Genomic DNA, 25,633 nt, shown 5'->3' on the forward strand with positions numbered 1-25,633 from the left:
TTACAACTCAAGATGAATGCTATCAAGGAAGCTGAGTGCTGTAATGGAATAACTAACTGGCCATGGGGCTAGAGAACCTACCTTGAGAAACCTAGGTAGTGACTTCAGACAGAGTACTGGGAAAGGAACAGGTTGAAGGCGGGGTGGGGAAAATGACTTTGATATGACGTGATATGCCTAACTATGAGGTAGGCAGCTGAACATGAAAGCCTGGAACTATAACAAGTTTGGTCCTAGGGTTATGTGTTTAGGTGTGACAGGTACACTGATAATACTAAGCTCCACAGAATGGACACCATCCAAAGAGAGTGTAGAGTCACACAAGGAGCCAAAGGTCCAGGTCCTGGAAGAGGAACTAGGATTGGAGTCAGTGATGGAGCAGCCAGAAACCGCTGCTGTAAGGATAAGGAGAAAGCCAAGAGAAGATGCCAAGAAATCCAAGGGAGAATACTTCAAAGGGGAAGTCCTCAACCCTACTGAATGCTCCTGAGGCAGTAAATGAGGGCAGAAAAAGAACCTACAGGTATGACAGCATGGAAGAGACTGGTGATCCTGATGAAGGCACTTTCAGCAAAGTTGTAGGGACACACAAAGTGGTAGTAAATGAAAAATGGAGGCAACTCAGATTAGTTATGATGGGAACTAAATAAAAGGGGTTATAGTTGGATGGGATCAAATGACCACTCTCCCCCTTTTCTTTCAAGAACAGTAGCTATTAGGGACTAATATGAGCTGTTGGAAAGGATCTAGGAAAAGAAAGATTGATGAAACAAGAGTAGTTAATTCAAGGTTTCTGAGAAGGTGAGGAGGGCTTTTGACAAGTAGAAGGGAGTGCAGATATAGACGGGTTTGTAAACTTAGTGATGAAATTTGAGAAAGTTCCTGTCAAATTTTTGTATTTTCTCAGCAGAAAAAAGAAAAAAAAAAAAGAGTACATAAATCATTTAAGTTTGTGGAAACAAGTTGTTACAATAAAACTGCAGAAAAATTGCCAGTTTTGAGCCTATTTAAGTTTTGAGATTATAAACCTGCCTGTTGTAACAATTTTCTCCTATTCAACTGCTCAAGAGTAGACAGAAAACTGCGATTTTTCCAGATCACGACATAAAGGGAGGTGCAGGGGTATGGTCTGAGGATATTTGCAAAGTGGGATCTAGTCTCTAAGCCAGACAAGTTGAGGGCAGGGAGTGAACTGATGAATAGTGAGCAAGTGGTAGCATTAACTGTTATTCGTGATGAGGTGGAAATACTTTTTAGTGGAGGTATCTCGAGCAGATGAGCTGGAGAGATTGTGGTTGGAGAAAGGGAATCTGAATTCCAGATTTGGAAGTGATACAGGTTTCGATTATGTCAAAGCGTAGGGCCCCCATTCATGGAGCGATCACTGAAATGAGAGGCACCTCTAATGAGCAAGTTCATCAGGAAATAAATTTTGTTCACTGCGTGGTAGTGTTGGGCGGCATAGATAGTAAGTGAAAAATATAAAAATTAAAAACACTGGTATGGAGAATGAACGTGTGACACTTCATTACAGAGTGATCCGGGTGGCTCTCTGATGAGGTGACATTTAAGCTTTACTATACAAATAGAGGAATAAGCATTCCAGACACAGGAGTAAATATGTGTAAAGCCCTTGAAGTGGTGGTGGTTTGGGGGAAGCTATTTCCAGATGCTTCCATCTCCTATACAGGAGATGGAAGCATCTGGAAAATGGGAAGTAGCGTAAGAATGTCTGGAGAGGTTGGCAGGGACTTTCAGTAAAGAGACTGGATTTTAATCAAAGTGTACTTAATGTTCAATAAATATTATTTGGATGTAGGGTGATGAAACATTAACAACCAATACAGCAGGGGAATCAATCCAATTGGAATGGATAAACTGACCAATCAGAATAATCACCACGTGTAAACAGCTGGTACAGGTGCACTGGTGCACACCTGCTGATCACGAGCCCTGGCTGAATGAATGACATCTGAGATGGCTGTCTCCCAAAACATGTTCCTTAAATCACTAACTTAGTGGGATATACCTAAGTATTCACATTAAAAAAATTTTTTTTAATGTTCATGGTCATTTAAGTCTGAAAAATTCCCACTTTAACAGTTAACATCTTTTCTGTACAGCAGAACCTCTCAGTCCTCAATATGCGGATGTACACTGGATTCGTTAAGGGGAGCTACAGCACGCAGTTTAGAAAACGGCTTTCATCACTGCCATCACCTTCCCACCCACTACTAGCACACTACACTAAACATTTTGAAAAAGGCTGCCTTACCGCGCCACTTCTTGACACCTCTCACATTCATTAGTCTCTTTCTCAACTCCAGTAACATTCTTTTTTCTGGCGCCCATCAATTTTTGCACGGACTACTTCAAGTCTCCCTGCTCTTAACCTCCAACTTATCCAACCTATCCTCTATACAGTGCCAATTATCTTTCTAAAATCGGTACCTGATCAAACGGTTCAACTGAAATGCATTCAGTAACCACTTGAAAAACAACACGATAAAGACTAAATGTGGCAAACAAGAACCTTCACGACCTGGCCCAGCAGCCTCCTCAGCTTCAGCTTCTCCAACTCCCTATCTTTCCACACAGACCACCTGCAATACTGCAAATGCACTATGCCACTTCTTATCTCCTGCCTAGAATTCCCCTTTCCCCTCTGAGCAGCCGCCGACCACTCACTGATCTTTCAAGACCCATCTTTCTAGAAACACTCATAACCACCTACCTCTTTTTCCCTGAAAAACAGAGCATTCTCTCCATGTCTCTAGCTTTCATGTACTTTTATCTTAATAACTATAGCAACTGTTTGCTTACCTGATGATCAAAATTTGCCTTTGTAAAACTCTGTCCAGCCATTTAAAATAATTATTTAATTATGCTGAATTTAACATTGCTGAAAATTTCTCAAACTGTCACATTTCACTTAATGATGTATTCTGAATAACGTGTTCTGATCTGTAAGATTCAAATTCTCTGAGTTTAGAAGAGGGAAAAAAATCCATTTTTCAAATGATGCAAACTTAGGCAAATTTACACTGTAGGAAGAAAATATCTCAAAGACAAGAGATTGAGGAAAATTATACCATGAAAAATATATACTTTTTGATACTTTTTTAATACTTAGGCATTACATTCTGTATCAAATTTTACCAACATGCTGTTGTTCTATAAATTCATTATTTTATACCATAATTTGATTTTTCTGTTCCATGCTAAAAAGCCCACTATTCCATAATTACTTTTAGCATACAGTACCTGGAATATAAAAAAAATTAACTCAATGTTGGCAAACTGCCCGCCCCACCCCCCACCCCCAACATGTAGGAGAACAATTACAGAAGTTCTAGTGGTTAATTTTCTTAAGCTAATGAGCAAAAGAAAAGCCCCAGTACACTGGCATTTTCCCTTAACAGGCTCATCACTACATTCATCAGAAATAAACCTACTTACTGCTGTACTATACAGGGCAGTTTGCCAAATGCCTACCTTTAAGATCTAGGTCAACTTCTAAGAAAACTGTACGGAAACATTCAGTTGTTAACAAAAATTTAATATTAAAATGACTCAAAGTTAAGTTATTATTAATTTAGAAAAAAACATGTATTAATCACCCATAAGAACAACTTTTATTTTAATAAATAACAGTGGGCTTACCAAAGGATAGGGATTTTAATGTGTCAAGTTTTATGCATATTGGTAATAAACCTTAAGGAGGTGAAACCAACTATTCAATATAACCCATTCGGCCCTAAAAATAAAACTATAATACTTTAATAATAAAACTTAAAAAAATATTTTCCAAAAGAAAATAATTCACTCCTTGACCATGCTTATTTATTCAGAGTACCAGCAATTTCAGTTAATGTTAAGTGCTTCATTTTTCCTGCAAGTCTGATGTTGAACAGGGGATATACACATTTTCATATCACAATATCATCAATGTCTCAGGCTAATAATATTGTGAACGCAACTGGTTTATAACAAAGTCAAAAATTAATGCTACTATTTATGGCAAACAGAAACAAAAGTAAATTTGAAAGGATGTTTTCTTTTGTTTCCAGTACTGATTTTAATTGGAATTCAAAGGAAGGTAATAAACTCTCCTGAAATAACCTCTATCTCTGGCCGTAAATCCACAGTATAAATATGGTGAATAAAGCTAATCTATAAGAGCTAACTATATACGGAATAACCAAAATAATCAATTGTAACAACTAATACTGCTCTGGAAGACCAACCTAATGAAAAAAGTATCATTAGATATGGTGGGAAAATACAGGCAAATCTGTACAATCTAACATCTATAAACAGTAAAATCAAAACATCCAACTTCCTTATAGAAAGTGTTTCATCTATGTAATTATAAATGTTTAAGGACTCTTGCATTTTATAAACACAAGATGGGCTCACTTTGATGATACCAATTTTTAGATTTATAAAAATGTTTAAAAAAATCTTTCCACAAAAGTTTATACAGTTTAAAGCTATACACCAATCTATAAATCTCAGAAAATGGGGGAAAAAAAACAAATAAAACCCAAAAACCTTTATAAGATCACATGTATAAAACAAGAAATGAAATGTGATTTTATTTAAGGCAATACTGGGCTACTTCACAAATCACCACCTCAAATATTTACACTGCTCCACACTACTAGTTTCTATCACATTCACAAAGGATTTTTTTTTTAAATACCAAATGTTTAAAATCTTTGATGTAGTAAATTCTTTATTCACATTTCCATTATATTTCATGGAATCATAGTAACTATATCCAATTAGAAGCACTGAAAAGAAAACTGCAGCTATAGGAAATTGCTAAAGAATCTGCTTTAATTTCACATGAGTACCACCCAAAAAATCCTGGAGGGTAAATTTACAAAGCAGAGCAAGGTGTTGATATAACGTGCCTACTTTGTGAAAAGTAATTTTTTGAGATAGTCTTGTAAATAAATGTTTTATGTAAAAATCAATGAACTATGGCAGAGTTTCTAGTTTTAGTTAAAAAAATTCTTAATTTAAAACAATAAAAGAACAGTTTTAAAAACTTGATCACTTAGTTAAAAATTAAAATTCCAAATATAAATGTGTCATTTAATAGTTTAGACTTACACACTGCTGGTGGCAGCAAATGATTTACAATAATAAATATATACAAAAAAGGTATCTACAGAGTACTGTTACACATGAGCAGTGACCCGGTGAAACATATCAATCACACAGATAATTCAGTTTAGTTCATGGAAAGGACAACTGGCTGATAGAAATTTGAGGTTTAGCTCGACTATTTACAGTAACTGAAATATTGATTCTGTTCCTCAAGTCCCATAGGGATAAAAAAAAGTTTTACATGACAAATGTCATGTTGATTTTTTTTCCTTTTCTTTTTTTTCTCTTTTGGCCAGGTTAATTCATGTCAGCAACAACAAAAGAAAAACAAAAAAGTTACACAATTCTAGCATGCTTGATGGCTTCCTATTTAAAATAAAACTGTAAATAATGTATTAATAGCACATGAGTTATCAGTTCTGCCCTCTCCCCGTGGCTTTGCCCATACTGATTTCTTTCATAACAGACACATCTGGATCATTTGAATGCACTTCAAGTTTTTTCAGACTGACGGTAGGTTTCATTTCCTGAAGTTGCTTTAAGACAAGCTCAGTGCAATTTTTAAGAGTCTTGTCTAAAACAATTTTTACATTATCACTGCACTGAAGCTGTGATGGATTGGCAAACTGTACAAAGGTTTCACTTTCTTTACAAGAACATATATGATTTCCACTAGTCACAGCAGTCTTGTCAACATTTTTTCTTGCATTTGAATGGGATCCTTTTCTATTCCCACTATTTGGATGGTCTTTGTCAGTATTTTTCTTCTGCTTCACTGCAGACTCCTCAAGAAACTTCAGAAATGATACTTCGAATCCCATTGGTTTAAATGAGCTCCAGTCAAAAGATGCAGGATGCTCCTCAGTGGTTTGTATTGCAACAGCGGTTTCTTCTTCCTTGTGCATACTACTGAACTCAACTGCCGGTGCTGGTTCGGCTTTTTCAACTTTCCTCTTTTTATTTTGGGAGACATTTTTTTCTTTATTAACTCTCTTCAAATTACTTGCTTTTTGTTTTTCTGACTGGCAGGGGTTATCTTCCTGAAAATCTTTACTAACATTTGAAGAGGTCTGAGCTTGGGTCTCCACACTTGTGTTGTCTTCATTTATTAATTTGGTAATAAATAATTCTGTTAGCTCATCCACTTCATCTTTTTCATTTTTTTCAACTTCCTTCTGTGGAACTACAGCTGTTCTTGAGTTATCACTGCTCTCTGATATACCCGTGTCAGAATCTTTCACATCACTCTTTTCAACTTCTTGCTCAGAAGTTTCCTTTAATTGTGAGTTGCAACACCGTTTGAAGACAATGAGAAGATTGCGGTGCTGTGATGTAAATGCCTTAGATAATTTGTGGCATTTATAATGTCTAATTATATTGCTTTCGCTTGTAACAACTGATGTACACCCCTTTATCATACATGGATACTGGGTGACAAATCTGCTCGTACACTCAGATAAGGCATCATTTCTAGCCTTTATAGAATATACATGCTTCCCACGTTTCAGAGAATAAGGCTTATTTTCTTCAATCTGCACAATCTTTGCAGTCTTGTTTTCCAAATTATTTTTTTTCTTTCGTTTGGTCTTAGGCATTTTGGTTCCTTCCCTTCCAGATCTGTATTTTGTCCCCCGGTGTTTAGACTTTGTCTTTTCTTGGTTTGCCTTGCTTGATATGTTTTCCTGACCAGGTGTTAATCTTCTTGGCCGAATCAGATGAGCTTTATGTTTGTCATTATGCTTATTAAAAATGTGTCGGAGGAGATTGGACCGGGTCGCATATATTCGGTCACAGCCTTCACAGTCACACTTGTATATGCCATCTTCCTCAGTTTTACTTCCCCTTGCCCCAATTCCATGATCTGCCTCAAGATGAACAACATAGTTCAAATATGTGGTAAATGAAGATTTACACTCTGACTGATCACATGGAAATTTCCCAACATCCACCGAAGCAGTCATACTTTCAATTTCCTCAGGAGACATCTCATGAAGTTTCATGTAGTGTTGTATGAGGCCAGTAATTGCTTGGAAAATTCGAGAGCAGTCACTCACCTGACATCGAAATTCTTTCACAGTCTGTTTAGTTTCAATTTCTTCACTGTCTTTACCAGCTTCGCTTTCCTCTTCAACCTCTGCAGAAAATGCAGGTAGATCTGATTTGTGTACAGCCTGGTAATGCAGAATTAAGTTTTGCTGTATTGTAAAGGCAGCAAAGCAACCCTGATGAACACATCGATAAGGTCTGTAGGGACTGTATCTTGTGGGAAACTCAAGAGATTGAGAAACTGGCTTCTTGCGTTTTCTCTCCTCCTTTTCTTTTTTATGTCTCCTAACTTTCCGTCCTTTGGTTTGTACATTTGTGAGAGAATTTGTATTACATTGTTCTGAAGTAACGGTCATCACTTGTGAAGAACTTTCTGTTTTATCAGGACTTTTTTTTTCTAGAAGTTGTTTTTCTGGGATCACTGCTATATTACTGAGGGTATTTTCCTTCATTGCACCCAATTCTAAAGCAGGCTGGAATTCCCTTTTATTTTCCTCTGTCATAGCTAGCTGTCTTTTTACTTGTGTAATTCGCGAGGCTGACGAATTTTCACTCTGAGATTTTCTTCCATAAGGCCTTTTTATTTTTAACTTTACCATTTCTTCTGTTGTAAAATGATGTACCAACTGACAGTGTGCCCGGAGATTCGAATTTCTTGTAAATGTCTTTGTACATGTAGGTACTACACATTTAAATGGAGCAAATTTCAACTGATTCTTCTTAATTTCAAGAATCATCTCTGGAGTGTACTGATGAATTTTACCGTAGTGCTTAAACAGTGCATCTTTTGTCATAGCACTGTAATTACAGCCTTGGTTTTGACACACAAAGGGTTTATTAACTCTGTCATTAAACTGAATGTTGCTTATCATTTCAGAAACTGGCTGAACAAGTGTGACATTTGGAATTGGTTTAACAGGAGTGGGAGTCAGTGTCACTGATGTATTTATCAGTACACACTGGGGTGCTGGAGAGGACAGGTCGTTTTCTAATTTTAATTTCTGTAAGCCTTCTAAAATCTCCTGTACTTGATCCTCCTTATGTAATATTTCAGGCTGAGGAATGTTACTTTTTGTCGGCATGACACCTATGAAGGAGGAAAACTGAGAAGAATCGGATAATTTGTTATTTTGTACAGTGTTTACTGAAGGAAGCTGAATGTTATAATTTATTTGAGCATTCTGTGATGTTTCACCAATACCCTGAGATCCACTTTTTACCTCAAGTATTTGAGAATTCATAGCACTTTTAATAATTTCAAGAGTCTTTTCAAAGTTTTGTATAACATTGTCTTCAGAAATCTGCAAATCAGAATTTATTGAAGGTGTGCATGAATTCAAAGCCATCATTTGGGAATCACCATTTTCAGTTTTTAATGTTAAGGGAGCTAACACTGTATGGGACTCAAGACTGGCTTTAAAATTTTCTTTCACATCAGTTATAAACAACTGATTGTCAACATTATTTAATTTCTGTGTTAGATTTTCCACCAAACCCTGAGGTTCACAATTAGGAATTACAGTTGAATGAAGGTTAGTAGTTGGTATCTCAATCCTCTTTGCTATAAGTCCCATTGCCGTTAAGTCACTTGTTACCAAGTTTTGGGGAGCATTAGGGGCAATTAGTGGAGGAGCAACTTTCTTTCTTCTCTTAGAAGCACTGTTTCCCTTTTTATTTAAATGACTAGACCTTGTGTTCTGAGGACCACTTATAACGGAAACTCGTGAACTGTTACTGATAAAATTTTGTGATGGCCCACTAGAATTAGGGAATGAACTAGAGCACAGACCATTTTCAACAGTCTTCAGTAGTAAGTCATTTGTTGGAAAAACAGGCAAACTGTTGCATTCCTCAATGGAGGAAGTTTTGGAGTTTGGTGTCCTATTCTGGTCTGTCAGCAGGGGGTTTGCATGGCATACAGTCTGCAGCAGGGCTGGCACAGGTGGATTTGGCATCACTGTTGCATTTACTGGTGCTGGGTCTGAAACACAACCTGGCGGAACATGAGAGAGCACGTCGGCACCCTCAAATGTACTGGGAATGCCGGCAGTTTCCAAAGCCTGTTTAATAATTTCGCTTCCCTCTTGACTAACACTTGTATTAAAGTTAGTCACACCACTCCGAGGAAATGTATTTGGTAAAAATGCTGAGGAGCGATTTTCAGCAGCAAGAAGTTGCAGGAATGATGGATCTTTAAAACATGCTCCTGGACTGAAGGCAGACTGCTGCGGCTGCTGCGAGTTTACTGCATTTGTGGAGAGAATCATGCTGGCAAGAAGAGAAGGCTGCCCGTTACTCTGCAGAAGTTCTTGAGCAATTTCTGCCCCATCCAGTGGTTTACAGTAAGATCGCTTAGACAAGTGTCCACCCAGAGATCTGGGGTTAGTGAAAGCCCTGTAACACCTGCTGCAGATAAATTTCCCGTCTCTGATAATTGCTGGCCACTTAGCCCTTTTGTTGTGCTTGGGTTTTCTTTCCTTCCCATTTGGGCCCTGCCCACGGTCTTTTTTTACTTTTTCCAGTGCAGACTGTTGGGCACTGGTGCTACTGAAGTCATTTCCAACACTGACTTGTGAAGGAAAAATTGCATTCTCACCATTACCTCCCTTTAGAAAAGAGGAATTAGTGTTCCCTTCCATCTGTGAGGAAAAATGATTTGCATTATTTTCCAGCTGGGAAAAAACAGAATTAGTCCCACTATCTGCTGGTGAAGGGAAGAGAGACATTGAACTACTTTCTGCAGGTAACGGAAGGAAAGGATCTGAGCCACTGTCGATATTCAAAGGCAGAACTGTTTTGGTTAGATCTTCCATTTGTGCTGGCAAGGTAGTACTAGATAAATTTTCCATTTGGGAACATAACATACCACCACCTTGTTCATTTTTATCCTGAGAAGGTATATTTGGATTTATGACACTTTCCACTGAGGGCAAGAGTGGAGCTGACACATTTGCTAAATGAGCTGGGAAAATGGAAGGTGAGACATGCTGCAACTGATTAGAACAAGTAGGATTCCCATTGGCTTTGGTCTGTGGTGTAAAAAATGCATTATTAGAGCTGCTCACCTGTGATGGCAAAAAATAAACAAACTTTCCATTATTTGGTGTATTTAAGTTGTTAGCTTTCTGACCCCTTTTGCTTTTGCGTTGCATTTTGAATGCTGCATACTGGTCGGGGTGTGCTGTCTTCATGTGTTTCCCAATACTCTGTGAAGAGTTATAGGTTCGAGTACATCCCTCAACCTGGCAACTGAATTTCTGAACTGGTGCTTTTGGAGGCACTGATGGAGTTCCTAAAGAATTACTGAGGTTGGGCTGTGGTGGAACAAATGCGATACTTTCTAATGTCTTCAGAGGTAAATTATAAAGATTGGACGATGTTTTAACATTACCTCCACATTCAAACTTGGCAGTTGGTAAATTGTTTTGAAATCCTGCCTGATTTTGCACAGAAAAGGTCATCAGGTTGTTCACTTGTCTTTCTAAGTTTTGTGGAGTAAGGTCATCTATTTTGAGGGCTTCCGAATCTACTAAAGAATTCGGAGTAATCTGGGCTTCATTAAAACAAGCCTGTTCTTTTCTCTCTTGGAAACCTGTATGACACAAACCATTACAAGGATCTTCAACTGGTGTATGTAAGTCTGTGACCAGTGATTCACCAGTGCCTTGCACAGCTGAGTTTTCTTGCTTTCCAAAGTTATCCTCGATCCCCTGATTGAGGGATACCTTAATGGACACAGCTACCTCACTGGCCTGAAGCAGAGGAGCAGGGGCAGGGTTTTCCAAACCATTTGGCAATGGTCCATCAGCTTGCCTGAGCTCTGAAGCAGAAATCTGGTCTCGTTTGGTCACAGGTGATTCTGCCTTGCTTTTATCCCAAGCACCACTTCTATCTGCTGGGAAGGTGTTTCCCGTGCTGTTTTCTGAAGGAAGCACAGATCCTTCTTTCTTAGTGTTCCCTTCTGCGTTCTGATTCACTCTGGAAGGCTGAACAGAATCTCCAGAAGAATTAAGTTGGTCTTCAGGAGGCAGCACTTTTTCAGGAGTACTGTGATCATCCAGATGCTTTTCTAGTTCACTCTGAGAACGATAAACTTTCCCACAACCTGTGAACTTACAAGTATAGGTATTATAATGTTGTGCTTCATGATCATATAGTAAATAAGCTTCTGAAAAAATTCTGCCACATTTAGGAAACATGCACTTTGCTCTAAAGACTTGATGTTCCTTTCGGTGGGTTAAGAGCTCTGCGTAACTATTAAAACCGGCCTTACATTTCATTTGTATACAGATATATGGTTTACTGCCACAGTGCATTTGTAAGTGATCATTGAGATGAGTAACACTTACAAAATGCCGTCTACAGTACTGGCAAATAACTTTTTTGCTTTGCATTTCAAGAAAGCGCTTGGCATCTTCATTATCCTTATGTCCCTTTACATGAGCAATTAAATTTTTAAAGTACTTAAAGCCCTTTTTACAAAAAGTTACAGGGCAATTGAATTCATTAACAGGTACTGGTTTCTGGACTGGGATCACCTCTGGCTCATAAGATTTGTCTTTGTCATCAGTTTCATCATCTGAACCATCATTATCATTAAACACTATGAAGTCTGTTGAGTAGAGACTATTCTTCTTGATAGGCCGCTGTTCCTGCTTGGCCACAGCATTCGTCTTCTGATTCTCGTTGGTAGTTGTGATCTTAGGAGGCCTTCCCAACCTCCTTAATGGTTTCATAGCTGCTAGTCTCTCTTTACTAGATTGTTTAACATGCAATGTGACATGAGGGACAAAAGTTTCTTTAGAATTAAAGTTCTTTGCACATATGGGGCAACTGTAAATCCCATCTTTGTAATGTTTTTGAGCATGTCGTACTATTCGATGACCAAGGAATTCTTTGTCACACAGCACACAATACTGCATGTAGGCTTGCCAGTTCCTGAACCTAGCAGATATAAATCCCCTCTCTCTTAATTGTTTTATCTCTCTCTTTTTCTGCTTTTCATCACAAATGTCTCTAAGAAGGCCAGAATTAGCACCAATTCCACCATTCATGGAAGTTTCTTTACTCTCTTCCTGATAGTCTGCTACTTTCTCATAAACCTCACTGTCATTTAGTTCATCTATTGAAGACACAATGGATGCTTCTTCTCCCATTAATGCAAGACACTGTCGTTTTAAGGTTTTCCAATCCCAGAATTCTGGATCAAAGGGCCACTGAGTTTTCAATACAAGTAAGAGCTCACAGCGTAGAGAATTTGGTATTGGAAGATTTTCTTCATCATATTTCTGGTCTGGTTGGTTATACAACATTTCCACAGCATAATATGCATCTACCGTAGGCTCAATAAGAAATTCACTCAGTTGACAAGCACGTTTAACTTCCAGATCATCAGGCAACAAGCATGAAATGGTCTTGCAAATAGATATTTTCACTTCAGTATTTTCTGTAGATTCCAGGCGAAGAGCTTTTACACATAGTTCTATACAAGTGGCAAGTCCAGCCCCTTCAGTCTGTGAAAAAGCAAGTAAGAAATGTTATCTTAATTTACACTCATCAACAGATTTGTGAATTTAGTAATTTTAAAACTGATGTTTGCTTTTCTCAAATTTTGCAATAACCAATATATGCAGATACCTCCTTCCAAAGCATTGTAGCTGTGTGTGTGTGTTTGTGTGTCTATGTGTGTAATGAACTGTAGAGAATAGCAGAAAAAGCATAAACGTTGAGAGCTAAGTTAAGACGTGAGTATAAAATCATCTAACAGCTAGGCAAACTTGGACATTATTTAACTTCTCTGACCTTTCATATCACAATATAAAAGATGAAAACAACACAAACTGCATGAAACTGCTGTGAGCATTAATAGATATTGTGTATCTAAAGTAGTTGGTATAGTTTAGTATCATGTCTGGCACACATTAAGTGATCAATAAATGTCATTAATTTTATCACAAATTTCATTTCCTAAGTTTATATTTACAATCCTTCTGAAACAAAACCCTTAGTCCAATTACAAAACTGAGAATATCCCCATAATTCCTAACTCGTTAGTAATGAAAGGAGATTTTCCCCATTTAAGAGAATAAAGTTACCTGTTCCTTAATATTGGGAATTCTAGTTCTATCATAAATTTGAATGCCAAATCAGCTACCTCATGGCTGGACCATCTTTTTTTTTTTTTTTTTTAAGTTTTTTTTTGATTTTTTTTTTTTTTTTTAAGATTATTTTTGATGTGGACCAATTTTAAAGTCTTTATTGAATTTGTTACAATATTTCTTCTGTTTTGTGTTTTGGTTTTTTGGCTGCGAGGCATGTGGGATCTTAGCTCCCTGACCAGGGATCGAACCCACGCCCCCTGCACTGGAAGGCGAAGTCTTAACCACTGGACTGCCAGGGAAGTTCCTGGACCATCTTAAGAATTAGGAGTAGCAGGAGACACAATAAACTTTTTTCCTTTTGAATTAGTATCTTGAACTATTATTATAATATAGCAGTAATAAAGGTAAGACTCATATGAAAGATACATGTAATGAAGAGATAAAAATGGGTTTTACAAGGCTAAAAGAGAACAAATATATGAAAAATAAGCCAGTCACAAGATGTGGTCACATTCATGGGAATGAAATATGTGTGACATAAGATCAAAGGGCAAGAAAGTCAAAAAAGGTCCAAGAAAGCTGAGAGGATCTGTATTTTTACAGGTTAAGAAGGAAATACAATATTTTACTAAAACAGAAGCTTAGATTTGTGGGCCAAAAGGAAGGTGAGTGAAAGAGGCTGAGATGCTAACTGGCCATCTTAATGTTATAAATACATTTGAAACCTTAAGAAATAAGGCTAACAAAACAAACTATGTCAAAATTTTTATTCTTCTGAGTTTTCATCTTTGTGTGTGTCTGATTGAAAATTAAGTTTATAGGTAATATTCAGATCATAAACTGGTTATGTAACAACTGTTTTTTTTAAGAGTTGAGTTTGAATTCACAATTTCCCATAAGTACAATGTGATTAAACAAGTAATTAGCCCATAAAAACCTACTTAATAATATCAGTTAATGAAAGTACTGATAGCACCAGCTTGAATTTATGAGTCACAGGAGCAGAAACCTAAGTGAGAGCCATTCAGAGAAGGAATAGACTCATCCCCCTCTCTAGCACTGGCACACAGCAGGCAATCTTCTGAAAAATGCAAGGTTTTATCTTTGGTGTCCCCCTTTTCTATTCCTTTCCTCTGGCTGCCCAGTATCCTTGACCCAAAGCTACCCAAGGCTTACATGCTGATATTCCTTCCCCATTAACATCCCATTCAGCCCTTCCCTATCCACCCACAGCATCATGGCTTACCCTGCTTTAAAATTCTAAAATGGTTATTACCCGTGTCTTTCAGAATTAAATATAAACTTCTTAGCATGGAATGAATACAAAAGGGCCCTCACAGTCTGACCTATGCCTCATCTGGCCTAGCCTCATGTTTTATCTTTTCCCTATCCAAACAGCCTACACTCCAGGCAATGTGAACTGTAGTTCCCCAACTACGCCATTCTCCCATGTCTTGATACAACTTGTGATATTGTAATATACTGCTAAGAAATATATATTTTGGTCTTCCTGCCCCACCCCCAGTTCCGACATGGCTCCTAAAACCTTTGTAATTTCCTAAGTAATAATAGCTATAGGGGCATCTTTTGTTCCCAGCTTTTGAAATAGGTGAAATGAGTGTTTTTTGGTTATTTTTTTAAGATTATTTTTGATGTGGACCAATTTTAAAGTCTTTATTGAATTTGTTACAATATTTCTTCTGTTTTGTGTTTTGGTTTTTTGGCTGCGAGGCATGTGGGATCTTAGCTCCCTGACCAGGGATCGAACCCACGCCCCCTGCACTGGAAGGCGAAGTCTTAACCACTGGACTGCCAGGGAAGTTCCTGGACCATCTTAAGAATTAGGAGTAGCAGGAGACACAATAAACTTTTTTCCTTTTGAATTAGTATCTTGAACTATTATTATAATATAGCAGTAATAAAGGTAAGACTCATATGAAAGATACATGTAATGAAGAGATAAAAATGGGTTTTACAAGGCTAAAAGAGAACAAATATATGAAAAATAAGCCAGTCACAAGATGTGGTCACATTCATGGGAATGAAATATGTGTGACATAAGATCAAAGGGCAAGAAAGTCAAAAAAGGTCCAAGAAAGCTGAGAGGATCTGTATTTTTACAGGTTAAGAAGGAAATACAATATTTTACTAAAACAGAAGCTTAGATTTGTGGGCCAAAAGGAAGGTGAGTGAAAGAGGCTGAGATGCTAACTGGCCATCTTAATGTTATAAATACATTTGAAACCTTAAGAAATAAGGCTAACAAAACAAACTATGTCAAAATTTTTATTCTTCTGAGTTTTCATCTTTGTGTGTGTCTGATTGAAAATTAAGTTTATAGGTAATATTCAGATCATAAACTGGTTATGTAACAACTGTTTTTTTTAAGAGTTGAGTTTGAATTCACAATTTCCCATAAGTACAATGTGATTAAACAAGTAATTAGCCCATAAAAACCTACTTAATAATATCAGTTAATGAAAGTACTGATAGCACCAGCTTGAATTTATGAGTCACAGGAGCAGAAACCTAAGTGAGAGCCATTCAGAGAAGGAATAGACTCATCCCCCTCTCTAGCACTGGCACACAGCAGGCAATCTTCTGAAAAATGCAAGGTTTTATCTTTGGTGTCCCCCTTTTCTATTCCTTTCCTCTGGCTGCCCAGTATCCTTGACCCAAAGCTACCCAAGGCTTACATGCTGATATTCCTTCCCCATTAACATCCCATTCAGCCCTTCCCTATCCACCCACAGCATCATGGCTTACCCTGCTTTAAAATTCTAAAATGGTTATTACCCGTGTCTTTCAGAATTAAATATAAACTTCTTAGCATGGAATGAATACAAAAGGGCCCTCACAGTCTGACCTATGCCTCATCTGGCCTAGCCTCATGTTTTATCTTTTCCCTATCCAAACAGCCTACACTCCAGGCAATGTGAACTGTAGTTCCCCAACTACGCCATTCTCCCATGTCTTGATACAACTTGTGATATTGTAATATACTGCTAAGAAATATATATTTTGGTCTTCCTGCCCCACCCCCAGTTCCGACATGGCTCCTAAAACCTTTGTAATTTCCTAAGTAATAATAGCTATAGGGGCATCTTTTGTTCCCAGCTTTTGAAATAGGTGAAATGAGTGTTTTTTGGTTATTTATAATAACGCCCTTTCGATCACACTGGAGTTTATTAATGAGATGATTTCTGAAAGCCCCTAGATAACCACAGGCTGGGGGCTGTCAGGGGAACCAACCTGTGATCAGAGGGTTGAAACTTTCAGTCCCCCTCCCTTCCCTCCAAGGAGGAGAGAGAGGATGGAGGCTGAATCTATTATAAATGGCCAAAGAAGCCTCCATAAAAGCCCATAAAGAACTCGGTACAGGGGCTACCCTGGTGGCACAGTGGTTGAGAGTCCGCCTGCCGATGCAGGGGACATGGGTTTGTGCCCCGGTCCGAGAAGATCCCACATGCCGTGGAGCAGCTGGGCCTGTGCTCCGCAACGGGAAAGGCCACAACAGTGAGAGGCCCGCGTACCACAAAAAACAAAACAAAAACAAACAAACAAAAAAAGAACTCGGTTCAGAGAGCTTCTGGGTTTGTGAACAAGTAGAGGTGGGGAAGAGTAGCTCACTCTCTCCCCCATACCTTGCCCTGTACATCTCTACCATCTGGCTTTTCCTGAGTTGAATCCTTTCAAAATACACCAGTAATCTAGCTGGTAAACTGTCTTCCTGAGTTCTGTGAGCCACTCTAGTAAATAATCAAATCTGACCAGAAAGTTGTGGAAACCTCTGATTTATAGCCAGCTGGTCAGAAGCAGGTGACACCCTGGATTCAAGACTGGCAGCTGATGTTGGGGGAGGAGGGCAGTCTTATAAGACTGAGCCCTTAACCTATGGATTCTATGCTATCTCTAGGTGAACAGTGTCAGAATTGAGTTAAATTGTAGGACACCCAGCTGGGGTCCGGAGAATCAGAGGATTGCCTGGTATGGAAAAAATCTCCTTGGTCATACTTGGTCATCAGGAAGTATTCAGTGAGTAGTGAACAGAAGAGAAAACAGTATTTTCTTTACACTACCTTTCATTCTTTTTCTGTTACTAGGAACACTCTCCCTCTCCAGCTTTGTTTGGCCATCACTATTTGAGAGTCTAAACAGACCAGTGGGTTAAAGGGCCCTCTTCTTTTATTCAATCAGCACCTACTTTACACCAGGCACTACGCTCAGCAATGTGCTCTCCCTCTCAGGAGTCTTGATATCCCTCTATATTTGAAAGACCCATATTACACTGCAACTGTTAGTGTGTCTCCATCAATACATATGAGATCCTTAAGGGCAGGGCTATATTTTTCAACACTCAGACTTCAGGGGTCTAGGAAAAAGCATAAATAAAATGATGAACCAAGCTATCTGCTCCATTTCCTTTGCAAATCTCAAATAGAGTTTAAGAAGGAAACAATTATTTTAGGTAATATGTGAGCAGCTGGGCAATAATTTTCAACAACTCATGGAGTTTTGGGGAGAAAAGCGGGGGGCACCAGTTAACCCAAATCATCAACCTTGAGGCTAAATTTCATCATGTAAAAAAATGAGGAGTTACACTAGAACGCAGTCACTACAACATAACTTTAAGGTCTCTTTCATAGTCCTAAAACAATAATCATCTATGATTCTACTTTTAAGATAAAACCTCTGTTTGGTCAGATTTCAGAAAATAAAAACAAAGGGAGACATTTTATGCAATGGGAGACAAGATTTTGGGGCAGAGCAATTACCACACTGCACATTATCCTGCTCCCCTGGACAACTTTCCCAAGCTATTCACACTTTAAGTGCTTTTTTATGTGCTTTACTTCTGAGCCCAAAGTCTCTCTAGAAAAGCACTACTCAACAGAACTGTCTGCAGTGATGGACATGTTCTTTATCTGTGCTGTTCAATATGGTAGCCCCTAGTCACATGGAGCTACTGAGCACCTATAATATGGCTACTGTAACTGAAGAACGGAATTTTATATTTTACTTAGATTAACTAGCCATAAGTGTCTGATGGCTACCATAATGGACAGTGTAGCTCTTGTCCAAGATTTTTCCTCCCTCCCCAACAAGGTCTCCTTGTGAGCAGGATGTAAGGTTGAGGGAGGAGAGTCCCTGTTACCTAACCTCCTCAATTCCACGGATTAAGAAATGAAATCCAAAGTGGTTAAAGTTACCAGGTGGTCAACAACAAGTCAAGATTTATACCCAGTTTGTCTGGCTTCTAGTTTCAAGTTCCATCTATTTTGCCATGCTGCTCTTTAAGTTAGATATAAAGTAGTGGCACAACCTATATTTTAAAATTACATAGAAACTTATTGTTAAGTTTATTTTTTAATTGCAGCGCTATGACATATAAAATGAAAAAGAAGGATGAGTTAAGGTTGATAAAAACTGGAAAGCAGAAGGACTCATTCCTGTTCTTTACTCCTGAAAATGAAGAGAAATTATTTCAGGAGAAGAATAGCAAAGATACATATAAGATTTACTGACCAGCTATAGATCTTAAAAGATATTTTTTGAAAAGTAAGAATGTCTTTTGGTTTCTACTTTCAAAAACAAAATTATACATTAATTAAAAATACTTCTTATCATATTACATCCCGCTTTTAAAGGATTCCTAAGACCTGTCTGGCATACCATTCCATGCAGTGCTAGCAACTTTGGAAAGTGACTTCCGTGTACATTTGAAGGGGAAATCAAGTGCATCCTACAAGGGTTACTATAAGAAAAATTAATTTTGTAAAAGTTGGATTCTGATTTTTGCTAATAGATAAATGGAAACACGCAATCTCTGCTCATCACTTCCCTTTTGAATTGTGTCTAATCTGTTTAATCCATCTATTAAGTGTTTTCATTTCTACGACTGTTTTTGTATTTCTAAAAGTTCTTTTGACTCTTTTTAAAATCTGCTTGGTCATTTTTATAGGACCTCTCTTTCTCATACTTCATTCCCTTATTTTATATCTTTAAATATATGTATTTTATAATTTATCCGATAACTGTATTATTTAAAGTATTAGGCAAATAATTCTATCATTCTTTCTGTCTACTGAAATTCATTCATGTCAGATTGTTTCATATGTTTAATAGAGCTTGATGGTTAACTTATTTATGTCTTTAAATATATGTAATTTATCGTTTTTATCCTTGTATGTTTAACCCTATTGTTAGTTCTCTCTGCTAAAATTCCCTCATGGCAGACTGTTCTCTGTTTTGTAAATCTTGATGGTGAACCCATCTTAAGAAGGGTTTTATCTAAGAATCCTGTACTGAAGGTATGTCCCTCCAAAGCAGTTCTTCATTTGCTTCTGCCAGGGATCCCAGGCATTACCAGCCCAGGACTCCATCCTTACCTTCTTAAATACTACTTATGTAAGGGAGCAAAATCTGTCACCACCAAATGTGTCTCTTTGACCTGAGGATTATGTTAGGCTGATTACTTTTAAGAAACAGAAGACTAAGGAAGTTCTTCCTGTTACCCGCCACCCCTACTTGTTACTGCCTAAAAGAATTTAGACAGAGGGCCTGTTCCTGGAATAGAGCTGTCACCAGAGATCTCTGCAAAGAATATGGGCTAGGGGTGGTGGGGAGAAACTCTGCAGGGCCTGGAGATCAGAGTCCACCGTGCCTGATAGTCTCTGCATGGCCCAGCACACCATTGGTTTACCAAACACTGCTTTTCCATCTTCATGTGAATTGCCTTCCTCCCCTCTGAAGCCCTAAACCACTACACCCAACATCCTCTTGTCTTTAGCTGAAGATGGTATTTAAGGTGAGAGTTTTGGCCATTTTGACGAGTTACTCAGTTTTCCTGGGTCTCTCCCATATATACATGTTATTAAACTTTTGCCTGATCTTCTCTTGTTAATCTGTCCTGTGTCAGTTTAATTCTTAGACCAGCCAACATAACTAAGAAGAAAAGAGAGAGGAAAAGGTCTTCCTCCCTGACACTCACCTGGTGTGGGGATTCCTGGTTATACGGCAGGGTAAATGTGGACCCCAAATCGTGTGAGGGCAGACCTATGGTTACAATTTATTAGGGAAAACATTTCCCTCCTCTGACCCACAGTCCAGTCGGACATGCACATGGTTCCCTATCATCACCTGTGTTACACAGTATAATATTTTTCTAGTCCACTTTTCAATGAAATCATAGTACTTCAAAAGTTGGTGGAGGGAAGGAGGGGAACACAGAACTCAGTTCTAAATCCCCAACTTGAAAGGGCCCAAGATCCCATCTCTTGTCTTATCCCCGTGTGGATATAAAAACTCAAACCCCTTAGTAACATACCCCAATCCTCACCAGGGTAGCAGAACCCTAGCATCAGCTCAAATTTCTACTCCAGTTTTTAGGTTTCTCTTCTTTTTGAGCCTAGGGATTTCCCCAATATTCTTGCAATCTCAGCTGCTATACATTAAGAACAATATTTGTTTTATTTTATCAAGTATTTTTGGGTCTTTTGTAGAAGAAGAATTTTTAGATACCATAATCTGCCAGACTGCTAGCAAAGGAAGCTATCTCTATATTTCTCTTTACACTTTCTAAATTTCTATAGAGCCAATTATCAAAATAGTATAACACCTAGCAGTAAAAATTGTGGAATGATAAAATGCAAGTATTATGTATATTGCTTTTCTCCAGGCTAAGAGCAAGCCCCTGGCTCTCATTTGCATTTTTATGTTTCTCTGTATCAAGTATCATCAAGGACTAGTAAGAAAATCAATGTTCAAAGCACTAAATGAAATAAACAAAAATCACTGGAAGAGGTGCCAAAATAATAATGTCTTTTATTGAAGATAATTTATATATTTGAAATTAAGATAAGATACCTTGATCATTCTTACCTCTGAATTAATAACTTTAATCAGGAAGAAAATGTGATATACCGTCTTGGTTAACAAAGAAAGTTGACGACATCTTTCTAGGTACACTTGTATAGATGGTTCTACTCTTTGCTGTAATTTACTCCAAAAGAGAGTGAGTTCCCTTAAAAAAAAAAAGTAAAAAAGTAAGCTGGAGCTATCACGTAAAATCATGAACATGTCAGGCTCGTAACTACATGTGAAATTAAAACTGGTTATAGATTCCAATTCTATATGTGGAATGAGGTTTAAAAGAAAAAAAATCTCAATTTCTAAAGACTTATTAAATAAAAATCAAGATATGACTTACCATTTTACTGATTAAGATTTCTGAATCTCAGAGAAGCACTCACTACCTTTTACTAGGAAAGCATCTGACATTTAAACAAGTTATATAAATGGTAACTTTGGGCCACATCTGAACTTTAAAGTAATAAGAAAGTGCAAAATGTGTGTGTATATATAAAAAGCTTCAATGGCATAATGATTTTTAAAAAGCATTTAATTTTTATCTTCTAACTTAAATTATTAGATAATGTTAAGAATCAAGGATGACACAGAACCCAGAAGAAAATAACTAATCTGTGCCACAGCAGTGAAAAAATAAAAGAAACTTTGAAAAATAAACTTTGAAATTTATTTCAAATGCAATTACACTGTATTTTCTTAGAAAGTAATCCTACTGAACTGATGAATTTTCCTCCCTTTTACCTATTGTCCTATTTCTCTTCTGTCCTCCATAGTTAACTTCCACAAAAATCTTCTTCCTGGCTTCAACTTCCCCTCTCAAGTATTCTCCTCCATACAGGCCTTTCCTATTAGTTCCTCAGATTCCACTCCTAGCAACTGTGCCCTTTTCACCATCCACTTGAATAACTTGCTCATTTACTGGATTTTAACCTTCATATTGAGGACTTCAAAATCTGTCTCTCCAGTCTTGACCACTTTCACCTCTCTAGTTCTTTATAAGACCTCCCCCCTTTGATCTCCTTTGAAACCTGAAACTTAATATATGAAAAAGATGATTAACATTCTTTCCAGTTCACCCTTCTTCTAATTTAATGCATCATTATCACTGATCCTATCTATCAGCCTCTGCTTTTTACTATCCTCAAGACTGTTATCTTCAACATTTCTCTCACCCCACCCCACATCCACAGGAAAACTTCGTAACTTCCCAGCTGGACTATTTACTGGCTTTCTAGTTGATTTTCCTATCTCAGCTCAATTCCCTGTACGGCCACTTCCTACCCCCAACTCGCCCTCATTGTTCAGGCTCCAATCCATTCTCAACTGTTAGTCTTAAACAGTGTTTCTTGAACATAAACTTCTATTTTGCTCCCTTCTACTAAGGGCTTTTAATAGACTGCTTTTGCTTTTCATATAAAACCCAGACTTTGATGCCTTTTGTAAACCAATATAACATATTAATTTCTTAGTCATCATTAATATTTGTTATATAGAAAACCTACTTGTCCTCAATAAATACATGTTATTTATTCTCCCTTCAGAATCCTTCTACCGGCCTTTTATATCAATCTTCTCTGTATTGCATATACAATTTTTCCTTCATAACTGAGCTCAACTGTTCAGAAAACCTTTATAATTATAAACTTTAGTCTTTTTGATTATACAACCATTTATTTAGCTTGCCTGTTCTATATTCACTTATATGACGTGTGTCACTTGGTAAATATCCTTAAATATCAGAACGATGTAAACTAAATTTTCTTTTGTTTTTCCACAATACCAACACAACACTGAAGACTAATAATGCTGTCGACTGACCAGATAAATTGTCAGTTTTAGCTAACACTAACTTAAGACAGTTGATCTTAAGTTTTTTGAGTTAACTGAAGTCATCATCTCTGTTAGCTGTATCCTCCCAAAGGATTATATATAACAGGTTTGCCCACTAGGAAATGTACCATGAAGTTAGTGAAGTAGAATGATACCTCACAGAAATGAACTATATTTCTATACATAAATCACTAGCAGCTAGTTATGTAGTAAAAAAGTCTGCAATATGCAGAGCAAAAATATACACATTAAATCAGAGGTTGATTACATATCTGAAAAAATTTTTATTGTGGCATTAGACACAAGCCCTTCTTTCATCTTCCAACATTTAAAAATTAATCATAATTGATCATTATATGATCATTGTTGGTATACTAAGGAGTTGTGTGGTCCTTAATATAAAGTTTTTAAAGTTATAATATGAACTACTTGATAATCAGTTTGCACAGCATATAATATCTGAAAATAAGTTTTTTGTCTTTGTAACACTAAAAAGATTTTTAAAAATATGTTCTTAAGCTATCTGCACAACCTATCCTGTAATCTTATTGAACAAACTTCTCCTTTCAAAATAAAATCAACTCACCAAGCACAGTACATATCTCCTTGTTGAAGCTGACGTGATAAAAATGCAGTACATAAGACAAGAGCATTTTTTTCATCACCCTCAGATTCTAAGTTACAGATCATTTCTAGGGCATCTTTGCAATCAACTTCTGAAATCTACAGGGAAAGGATATAGAAATATGCCATAAAATGGTTTTATGTTAGAATATACAGTAATATACTTTATAATTTTTATTAGATATTTACAGATCATTTTCATCAGTAAAACCTCATTAACTCATACACTATCAATTCACAGTTTGTCATGACTAGCCTGCAGTTTAAAGAAATAATCTTCCTTCAAGTCAGAGAACCAACGATTTTCAAGACCTTTATAAGCATTCATTTACATGTAAGTAACTAATGCTAATTATAAGCAACCTCTACCCATTAAATCAGGTCTATAATACTGAAAAAGAAAAGCTGCTACTTGTATTTCTTCCCATTTATCCAGTAATTTAAAAAGCATTAGAATCAGCAAAAAGACAGAAATGTCTACTGGATATACACTAGAAAAACAAAGTGTCTATTTATTGGAGGGAAAAAAAGTATAGTATGAAACATTTTATGTAGCTATACCACTTTTAAATGAAGCTCACCTCAGTTTTCTATACATCTCCATTATTTTTCTTTTCATATAAATTCATTCCATCTCAAAGCTTGTCAACAGTCATGCATGCATAAGTATAACCTAGATGAAGGCAACTTGCTTCATTTAATTATGCACTTACATCTAATGCTTATTTTTTAAAATTAAAATTTATAACCTCATTACAATGATTTACTACATAAAACAGAATTTACCTATGATCTCTACAAGTATTTGTTGTAAGATAAGGATTTGACAAACAGCATACAGTCACAAATCACTGGTGTTCCACAGAATTAGAAAGATTAATTCCAACATGGTACAACTGACAAATGGCAAAAATAATTGAAGATTAATACAGACCACTAGCACCCATGTACCACAGAGGTAACTATACACCTCCTTGTCGACCTTCTATGTCTCATTACTTTTTGAGTACGGGAAAAGTGTGTGTGTGTATGTGTAAAATGTAACATGTTTAGGATTAAACAAGTGTCTGAATGGGAATGAGGGTAATCTTGAGGTTGATCTTTGGTAATGAGGATAACGATTGCACGGGGATAGATTCAGAGGTTCCATTTTATACATTACACTGAGCTAGAAAATACTAGGATAAGAAAAGACCTAACTCCAAGTCTATGTGTTTAACAACAATGATTTCTTAAAGGAAGTATGAAGTTAGTGTCAGAGTTATGACTGAAACCTAAGTCCTGGAACTCCCTGGCACAGTACTCTTTCCACTACTCCTGTCTGCCTCTTTCTTACAAATCTTTATCTCTAAGTGACCCTATGTAAACAAACACAAAAAGGGATGAACAATATATATTTATACAATTAACATTTTCAAATATCTACAATAAGTTAAATGCATTGTTAGACATTTTATATATGTATGTAATTATTATTTAATCATAACTTTTCTACTAGGTAGGTATCATTAACATTTTATACATAAGATGTCAATAAACACAGTAAACAGCAGCTACTATTATTATTCATTTATTTGTGCCAGCTTCTTCAGAAATAGCATTGTTAATCAACATGATAGCTTGCCTGGTAAATACTATTTCTTTATAGAGATAAGGCTCAGAGAGGTTAAGTTACTTGCTCAAAGTTACCTGCTTAATTAGCAGAGTCAAGATTTCAACCCAGGTCTCGCTTCAAAGTCTGTGCTCTTTCTAGAATTCTACATGCACAAGCATACTGAGGGTCTTTCTTACTAAATATTGATTCTACATGTTCAGGTTTAACAAAAATTCTTACATCCTGAAAGTCTGATTTATTTTGAATCAAATATTTTTTTGTTGTCCTTCTAAAACCTAAGCCATTCTTATTGAATTCTCATATAATGCAAAATGTGTACATTATATATAAGGAAAGAAATTTATTTTCCCAATGATATTACCTACATTAGTTTATACTTAAGAATTAAAAATATAGGGCTTCTCTGGTGGCGCAGTGGTTGAGAGTCCAC

At 36.9% G+C, this 25,633-nt stretch overlaps 1 protein-coding gene across 2 annotated transcripts in view; it reads right to left on the bottom strand.

Annotated features, from left to right (window-relative positions):
* Positions 1-3,105: 3,105 nt before the first annotated feature.
* The window catches only part of ZNF292 (zinc finger protein 292), an 89,376-nt gene continuing 66,848 nt past the window's right edge, over positions 3,106-25,633 (bottom strand). Inside the window, exons 1-4 of one of the 2 annotated variants that reach the window (XM_024733702.1) lie at positions 24,170-24,192; positions 23,551-23,687; positions 21,147-21,288; positions 3,106-12,677 (exon numbers count right to left, since the gene is read on the bottom strand). In XM_024733702.1, coding sequence (XP_024589470.1) covers positions 5,532-12,677; positions 21,147-21,288; positions 23,551-23,654 — 7,392 coding nt within the window. In that variant the 5' untranslated portion in view covers positions 23,655-23,687; positions 24,170-24,192 and the 3' untranslated portion in view covers positions 3,106-5,531. Of the gene's footprint in view, positions 12,678-21,146; positions 21,289-23,550; positions 23,688-24,169; positions 24,193-25,633 lie in introns of those variants that run through there. The other variant, XM_024733701.1, reaches the window with a different exon arrangement.

The sequence above is a fragment of the Neophocaena asiaeorientalis genome, unplaced genomic scaffold (genome assembly GCF_003031525.2).
Source record: "Neophocaena asiaeorientalis asiaeorientalis breed wild unplaced genomic scaffold, Neophocaena_asiaeorientalis_V1.1 scaffold248, whole genome shotgun sequence".
NCBI lineage: Eukaryota > Metazoa > Chordata > Mammalia > Artiodactyla > Phocoenidae > Neophocaena > Neophocaena asiaeorientalis.